This window comes from Cicer arietinum, chromosome 4, assembly GCF_000331145.2.
Source record: "Cicer arietinum cultivar CDC Frontier isolate Library 1 chromosome 4, Cicar.CDCFrontier_v2.0, whole genome shotgun sequence".
NCBI lineage: Eukaryota > Viridiplantae > Streptophyta > Magnoliopsida > Fabales > Fabaceae > Cicer > Cicer arietinum.
In genome coordinates this window covers 60,775,890-60,785,012 of record NC_021163.2, presented here as the reverse complement: position 1 = coordinate 60,785,012, position 9,123 = coordinate 60,775,890, and the positions used below count along the sequence as shown (strand labels likewise).

At 26.0% G+C, this 9,123-nt stretch overlaps 2 protein-coding genes across 2 annotated transcripts; both read left to right on the top strand.

Moving 5' to 3' along the window:
* The first annotated feature begins 15 nt into the window (after positions 1-15).
* Positions 16-1,506, top strand: LOC101509191 (uncharacterized). The gene is made up of 2 exons (XM_004498758.4): positions 16-677; positions 1,025-1,506. The coding sequence occupies exons 1-2, from the start codon at positions 495-497 to the stop codon at positions 1,415-1,417; spliced, it is 576 nt and encodes a 191-aa protein (XP_004498815.1). The 5' UTR covers positions 16-494; the 3' UTR covers positions 1,418-1,506.
* A 245-nt stretch (positions 1,507-1,751) lies between these two features.
* LOC101501813 (probable polygalacturonase At3g15720) lies at positions 1,752-7,218 on the top strand. Its single transcript, XM_004498908.3, has 10 exons — positions 1,752-1,760; positions 3,850-3,978; positions 4,134-4,271; positions 4,353-4,493; positions 5,446-5,481; positions 5,561-5,768; positions 6,346-6,430; positions 6,598-6,706; positions 6,803-6,907; positions 6,994-7,218. Exons 1-10 carry the CDS (start codon positions 1,752-1,754, stop codon positions 7,216-7,218), a joined length of 1,185 nt encoding a protein of 394 aa, XP_004498965.1.
* Positions 7,219-9,123: the final 1,905 nt, after the last annotated feature.

The window sequence follows — 9,123 nt, the reverse complement described above, 5'->3', positions numbered from 1 at the left end:
TTCCTAGACTGATTTGTGTAAGATATTGTTTATGTTTTGTTCATCTATTTTGTTTATCTTCTCCCATTATTTCTGTTTTTTCCATTACAGAAAAGGTTTACATGGCCCCCAACTTTGAACGACATGGTGCGACGCAACTTTGAAAAACGGAGTGATTTACCAATGTCACATACATAATCATTCTCTATGGAATTGAGTGTGAGTGGTGTTAGTGGATTAGATAATTTTGATGCGAAGAAGTTTGGAACATTTTCTACAGATCAACAAACAAGAGAATTCATGAGGAATCGGTTTTTGCCGGCTGCAAAGGCTATGACAATACAACCTTCTCAATATTCTTCAAAAAAGCAATCTGTAGTGAAGAATTGGTTCAGAATGCAAAGAAGCCCCTGGTTAATAAACACACCACTGATATTATACCATATACTGGTCAAGTTCAAGACGATGAAAGTGAAGATGAAGGTGATGTTTATGACAATGACAATTCTGCGAGTATGTTGAGTAAAGGATGTGGTTTGTTACCTAATTTACATATTAGGAATTCATTGTCCTTGTTAAATCATGTGGCTGGAATTAAAATGAAGAACCAAGGTCCCTTGATTTCTGCTTCTGAGGTTGGAAAAACTAACAAAAGCTCTCATATTAGATCTTTTAGTCCAGTTCCAGCAGTAAAGAAGGTAAAAACAATGCACCATTCAATCCTTTTTTTGTTAATAAGCATCTTTATCAATGAACATGTTATTACTGGTATGACAGTTATGAATTATTCTGAATAACCTCAGTGATTTCATTGATCAAATGATAGGAATATTAAAAAGGAATGATGATGATACATTAGTATTTATAGGATAATTGTGAACTAGCGAATAAAGAAAATAACAAACTAACTAGAGGATCTATTAGATGTAAAAAGTTAGTTATACTAGCTAGTTAGATCATGTACTAGTTAGTGAACTATCATCAATTATTATCTAATACATGTTTTCAGCATATTTACTCACAGTCATACAAATCTTTGATGCAGGCTTGGGAAGCAATTCACAAGAACAAGTCAAGCAATGTAGTTGCACCGCCTGAGATGCAAGAAGGAAAGAAGAAATGGAGCATTGAATCAAACAGGTTTGGTTTTTCGGGCGAGTTGCTTCCAGGTAGACTCTCTCCCTTCCGGCGTTCACGAGCTGCTGCTGCAGGCATATCTCCCTGCAGAAGTAAACCACAATCTCCATTTCAGGGCGTGAAGTTGCTCGGTGATGCTAAAGAAACTGAAATCAATAAATCAGGCAATTTGAAATTCTACAGCACTGGACTTGGTAAAGTACAAGGGGTTCCAAACCAAGGAGCCAAAAGAAGTTCATATTTAGGAAGTTTGGCAATTGAAAAGACATTGTATATAGACATTATATCATGTTTGATTTGAAAACATGATATAAATTTTGTTTTGGATTATTGCAATAGTATTTCAATTGAAGATTAATATTAAATATTTTAAAAATGTATTTATAATAATATTTTCATATATTTTTAGTTAAAATTTTTATATAAATAAAAAATCAGACAAGTTCATTTAATATGGAAATTTAAGCATGCGGATTCCTTTTTGAAAATTATTTTTATACGAAATTACCTGCGGATTTTAATGCGAAACATATTGTTGGTGCAAAATTTCGTATGGATATACCTGCAGATTTTCATACGAAATATATTTGTAGGAACTGTGCTGCAAATATTTCTGCATGAAAAGTCGTAAGAAAATGTCTAAAGTTTTCTTAAACGTTGCTGCGGATTTTATTTTATTTTCCTGCAGATACTAAAATCCTCAGGTAACAATTATCCACGAAGGTTTTACGTGGGAATAAGGTTCCGCCAGAAAATCCGCAGATAACATGCTTTCTTGCGAAATATTTGCTTAAATCCGCAGGAAAAACGCAGATTTCCAGTAATTTCAAAAAAAATTTATCAATAAAAAATACTTTCTATTAAGGTATGCTTCCTTTTTATTAAGAGTTTCTATTTGTGTCCATTTTTGTCAATCCTAACTCATATAATTCATGCATATTTTGTATTTCATGTTTTCTATATTAAAAAAATATATATATTTCTACTAAATTAATCTTCTTTTTGTACCAAAAAATGTTTTTTTTTTTTTTTTTTGTAATTGAAGTTGACAATCGGATTTTTATGCTGCTTTTTAATTTTTTATACGACAAATTGAATTTAACTTATATTATTCATGGATACTTGTTTCAATTGAGAGTATAAGTGTTTTGATATATAATGAGGTTTTTGTTGTAAAAATTAACGTATGCATCGAGGACATTAATATAAAAAAAATATCTAACGTTAAAATTCAATCATATTTTACATATAGATGTTTGTTAAAATATTTATTAGAATAATCATGCTAATTATGTAAAAAATAAAATTAAATATTTTTGTATATATTCATTGAACTCTTATAATATTTTTGTAGGGAATATTAATGCACATTGTGTACTTAATTTTTTCTACATTGAAATAAAATATCATTGGTTAAATTAATCTTCCTTTTGTAACAAAAAGAAAGTCCTTTATCTAATTGAACTTGACAATCTGATTTGTATGTTTCATTCTAATGTTTTATAGAATAAATTGAATAATTTATATTCTTCATAGATATTTATTCCAATTAATTTATTTTTCTATTAAAGAATATAAGTGTGTTTATATATATCTAGCAAGAAACTCGTGCTCTCGCACGGGTAACGCATCGATGGTATTTTATAAGCGTTTCGTTTAAGTTTTAAACAAAATAATCTTATTTTATATATCGAACATAAATATTTATTCTGTATATTTTATATTTGTTAATGACAAATATTTATTTTGTGTTTGTGTGTATGTGACAACAAAAATATGTATTCCATTGGTTTTTAATATTTATCAATTTTAAATATTTAATTATTCCGTATATTTTATGTATCAATAAAAAATATTTGTTTTGTGATTTTTTATGAATATCAAAGTAGCTATGCTTTTAATGATTATTATTCAATATTACTAAAAATTAATAAAAAAAAACTGTGTATTTTAAGATTCCATCTTGTAATTTTTTTTACAAAATCGTAAATAGTTTATAATTTTATTCTGAATGTATCTACCACAAAATCTTATGAATTTAACATTTTTAATATTTATAAATATTTGTTTTCATTATTTTATATCTAGTCAAACTTGTTTTTATCAATAAAAAAAATACCTTCTATAATTAAGGTAAACTTCCTTTTTATCAAGAGTTTTAATTTGTGTTCATTTTTGTCAATCGTAGCTCATATAATTCATGCATATTTTGTATTTTATGTTTTCTAATATTAAAAAAAAAATATTTCTATTAAATTAATCTTCATTTTTGTATCAAAAAATATTAATCTTCCATTTTTTAATTGAAGTTGACAATCTAATTTGTACGTTCAACGTTGAAATTCAACCATATTTTACTATATAGATGTTTATTAAAACATTTATTGAAAATCATTATATGCTAATTATATAAATAAAATAAAATAAATATTTTGTGTATATTTTTTGAACTCTTATAATAATTTTAAATATCTACATTTAATTTATCAAAATAATTCTCACTAATGAACTTACTTAATTACATATCATTACCAAGTCTAGACCATATATATATTGTGGCTTAACATCTCTGTGTGTGTGTATATATTTTAGATGCACAAGAAAGTCCACACATCATATAGTTAGTTTTTGGTCAGCAAATAAACGATATGGTCAGTGAACATATATATTCTTTAGTTGTTTTCTTAGTGTAATTTTTATATACTTTTTAATTCATTATTGTTTATCTCACAGGACTTGCTTATAGTTAGCATTTTGATCCTTTCTATTGCTTCATGTAACACATGGGTTGCACATGGTCAAAGTACCTTTGACCTTCTTAAATTTGGTGCTAAAGGAGATGGCCAAACCGATGATTCCCAAGTATGTACTATTCCACAATATATTAAAAATAAAAATAAAAATTCTACCAAAATCTCATAAAATATTAGAAAAATAATATTAATGAGGAAAATTATGTGCTATTTAGTTTTTCTCTTCACTAATCTCAATTTGTTATTTTATTTTTCAATCAAAAGGCTATTTTGAATGCATTGGAAGCATTATGTAGAGCTAGTGATGAGAATCCAACGCTAGTGGTGCCAAATGGGCATACATTTTTTTTACGTCCATTGAAATTCAGTGGTCCTTGTCAGTCTAAAAATATTCATATCAAGGTACAAAATTTATAAGTCTTGTAATTAATTTGGCATCAATTATTGCATATTAATAATGAAGTAAATATAAAATGTTTGCAGATTATGGGAAATCTTTTAGCACCCAACAGAAGTAATTGGGGAGGGTGTGCAATAATATGGTTTCATCTCTTTAACATAACTGGGTTGACATTTGATGGAACAGGAGTCATCAATGGTAGTGGTCAAGGCTGGTGGAGTAGGGTAATAATTTTATTCATTTTCAAAATTATCTTTGTAAAAATGTGTATCATATTTAATTAAATATTTGTGTAGCTCATATTGTGATGCTTTTGCGTCTCATTAATTTTAAAACAAAACAATAAAGACTAGAAGATAAATATGGTATATTTTTACATAAGGTAAAATCAACACACAATATATTTAAAGAAATCGGATACATATTTAAAGTTTGACTATATACCACCCGTGGTCCCTTAACTTAATTTCAGTTAACGTTTTAATCATTTATCATTTTTTTTCTTGATTTGGTCCTTTATTTTAATTTTAAGTGACAATTTGATATTTTATGTTTTAAAATGTCAACAATATTATCCTTATTTTTTGCAAAAATTCAAAAAATTCATAAAATTTTTCAAACAAAACACATAAAACTAATTATCATCATCAATATAATGTAATTTCATCAAATTCATAACTTAAATCTTTAAATAGACTCATATTTTCATCTTCAACAACATCAAATAAAGAATGACAAATATGAGTTTATTTGAATATTTGAGTTACGAATTTGATTAAATTTATTTTATAATACAAAATATAATTAATTTTATGGATTTTGTTTGAAAATTTTGATGAATTTTTGAAATTTTGTAAAAAAAATAACATTGTTGACGTTTTAAAATATAAAAGATCAAATTGTTACTTAAAATTAAAATAAATGACCAAATCAAGAAAGAAAAAAAAAAGATAAATGACTAAAACGTTAACTGAAATTAAGTTAAGGAATCACAAGTGGTATTTAGCCTTAAAGTTTAAATCCATAAACTTTTCTATATTAAGTACTAACACTAAAACATGAATACTTATTATAAATTTCCTTATTAATTACATTCCATATAATTCAGTATACTATTTGTTTTGAAATCATTATTTGTAACATTAATCGTCAATACAACCATTTAAAAATTTGCAGGTGATTGGAACTGGAGACTGCTCTAGAATACCTACGGTTAGAAACTCTTAGCTTTACAATTAATATATATGATTAAATCATTGAGTTGTGAATAATTGAAATGTCTAAAATGCAGGCTTTATATTTCGAAAAATGTGATGGACTTCAAATAAGTGGACTGACTCATATCAATGGGCCTGGAGTACATCTCTCAGTGGTGGATAGCCAAGATGTAACTATCTCAAACATTCACATTAATTCACCTGAAGAAAGTCACAACACTGATGGAATTGATTTAACAAGGGTAATTCGTGCCAATATTCACGACAGTGATATACAAAGTGGTAAATATATTTATATTTTTCTATTAATTCTTTTTAAAAAGTATATTTTCCTTACATTTATTATTAAAATTCACTACTTCAAAATATGTGATTACTTAGATATATAAAAAAATATTAAGGATGACAATTATTAAGATACTTAAACCAAGAAAAGATCCATAACTAAATCTCCATGATTTACCAATATGTTGAAAGAGTAACATCACATAACAAAATCCATTAGAGAAATTGACATGCAAAATCCATTCTAATAAACTATATTCACAACATTAGAATTGCAAAATAATTTGAAGCTATTGATTTTTTGCATGCTATTAAATTTAATTTTACTACACTAACAAGTGGAATCGAAATAAATTATACTACACTAACATATGAAATGGACAACTTGCTTTTGACCCATTGATTTTTTGTCTTAATACTAGGGATATTGACACGCTACAAATGTTAAATACACCTTCAAATAAGATCACTTTCAGTGGAGAAAATTTATGAGAAACTTAAAAAGAAAAAATAATGCAAATCCTTCACACATTTACACTAATCTTGATTACACATGTAATATTATATTATATAGGTGACGATTGTATTGCTATCAAAGGTGGAACACAATTCCTCAATGTCAGTCAAGTTACATGTGGACCTGGTACTCACGGTATTAGGTTCGTCAAAAATACTCATAAGAAGTGTAGATTATATATACAATGTCAAAATTTAGATTTATATTACATAGTTTCTTGTTATCAATAATGTTATCAATAAGGATATTAGCGATTTATGTATTATGAATGAATAACTAATTCATATGTAATATATTTTTATGATGCAGTGTAGGGAGTCTAGGAAAAAATGGTTCAGAGGAATTTGTAGATCATTTGACTGTCAAAAATTGTACATTCAATGGAGCCGATAGTGCTGTTAAAATCAAGACTTGGGCGGTAATGATTCAATATGGAAATGAAATAAATTATAAAATTATATACTATGTGTAATTGTGTTTATTTAACTAACAAAAATATTATATATTTTTGAAGGGTGGAAAAGGGTACGTCAGTAATATTGTCTTTGATCATATCCAAATAAATCAAACAAATTTTCCTATATATATTGACCAGCATTATATGAGGTCCAAAGAACAGGTTAGTATAATTAACTTTTTTGTTACTTTAATTTAGTGTTATTTTGTTTAGAACTAAGCATTAATTTTCATTTATTTTGGTTGCAGCCTCAAGCAGTAAAAATAAGTAACGTGACATTTAGTAATATCAATGGAACATGTGTTGGTAAAGATGCTATTGTGTTGGATTGTGCCAAGATAGGATGTTACGATATTACCCTTCAACAAATCAATGTTACTTCAATTAATCCAAAGCATCCAGCTCGTGTAAGATGCAATAATGTTCATGGGACAACCACTGATATCATTTCACCTCGTGGGCATTGTATTTAATACTAAACAGATAGAGAGTGAACCAGCTTTTATGAAGGATTTGTTATTGGAGCAAGTGTTAGTATTATTTTTCAGTATACGAAAATTAATAAATTATTTATTTATTTAATATTAAACGAATGCTTGTGTTTTTTTTTTTTTAGGCTAAATTACATTTGTGGTCTTTTAACTTAATTTCAGGTAACGTTTTAGTCCTTTATCTTTTTTTTTCTCCCGATTTAGTCCTTTATTCCTAAAAGTATCAAATAAAGTATGAAAATATGAGTTTATTTGAAGATTTGTGTTACGAAATTGATGAAATTTGTATTATATTGAAGAATATAATTAAATTTATGAGTTTTGATTGATTTTTTTTTTTTTGAATTTTTGTATAAAAAAGGATATTATTGTTGAAATTTTAAAACATAAAATATCAAATTGTCACTTAAAATTAAAATAAAGGATCAAGTCGGGAAAAAAAGAAGATAAAGGACTAAAACGTTACCTGAAATTAAGTTAAGGGACCACGAATGTAATTTAGCCTATTTTTTATTAATACGTTAATTATCAATGTTTGCGTTTATTTATGTAATATCCTTGAATACTCATTTTATTTCTGAAACAATTTTATGATTTAAGTATTAAAATGTCAACAATCTTTTCTTTTTTTAAAGAAAGTCAGAAAATTTATCACTATCTTGAAACAAAATCCATAAAATTCATTATCAATTTTAAGAAAATTCATATATTCATCAAATCAATAACTCAAATCTTTAAATAGATTCGTATATTTATCTCTAACAACATCAAATCATTCAAATAAATAACTCATACTTTAAAGTTTGATCTCCAAATTACCAAGACAGTATCTTCTTCTTTTTTCTATCTGTCTCCAAATGAAATCCTTAACCTAAATCCTTCAATTAGAATTCTTTATTTGATGAATTTGATGTTGTTGTTGCTATTGGAGATGAAAATATAAGTTTATTTGAAAATATTTTAGTTATGAATTTGATGAAAATTTGGATTTTGTTGAAGATGATAATTAATTTTTTAGGTTTTGTTTGAAAATGATGATGATTTTTTTGGATTTTTATAAAAAAAAATTAATATCATGGATTTTTATAAAAACGAATAATATTATTAATATTTTAAGATATAAATAATCAAATAATTTAAAATGAAATAAAATAAAAGATGAATTTGATAAATAAAAAGTATATATATTACATAATTATTACACATATATACATATATTCATGTATAATTTTTTTGGGTTATGTGTTCGTACACGAGTAACATATGTTATTAAGAGCTTTAGTGCTTCAAACTTATTCAGAGAACTGTTGAAACAAAAAAGTATCATTCACACTACAATATGTCTGTTTTTTAACTCTAGCAATATTCTCTTTATTAGACATTTTTCAATATATTTTATTTGATAGATTAAACACATATAGATATCACTAAAACATATGATTTTATATAAATTTAATAGGATTAGTGTATTTTAATTAATCAAATAAAATCTATTAGAAATTATGTTAAAGAATTTGTTTGTAGTATTATTATGTTTTACACATTGTGGTAACTACTCATTAAAACATAAATAATCAACCCATGCATTTCAACTCATTAGGTAGGGAATTGTGTCCATTCTGCAGTTTGCACGTCTGAACAATATCTATAAAAAGGTGACGTGCATATGTTGTTTTGGTTCCTTAAATTGATAATCTCATTTAAAAATATTTACTCCATTAAAGTGAGATTTAAAAGGTTTAAAAGAATTATATCATCTTCAAGTAATTAGGAATAGTAGAAAGTATACCTTTTAACTCTTTTTTCGCTTATGTTGTATTAGTGTTTATAGAATTTCCTTTTATACATTAAAGAAATTCTAATAAAGGGCTTGAAGGCAATATTGCA

What these genes read in the sequence shown, in the direction of transcription:
- LOC101509191 (XM_004498758.4), top strand. Translation starts at nt 495, where the DNA reads ATGTTGAGTAAAGGATGTGGTTTGTTACCTAATTTACATATTAGGAAT. An exon ending in CAGTTCCAGCAGTAAAGAAG is followed by an intron (nt 678 to 1,024) that starts GTAAAAACAATG and finishes TCTTTGATGCAG; the next exon opens with GCTTGGGAAGCAATTCACAA.
- LOC101501813 (XM_004498908.3), top strand. An exon ending in TTAAAATCAAGACTTGGGCG is followed by an intron (nt 6,707 to 6,802) that starts GTAATGATTCAA and finishes ATATTTTTGAAG; the next exon opens with GGTGGAAAAGGGTACGTCAG. An exon ending in ATATGAGGTCCAAAGAACAG is followed by an intron (nt 6,908 to 6,993) that starts GTTAGTATAATT and finishes TTTTGGTTGCAG; the next exon opens with CCTCAAGCAGTAAAAATAAG.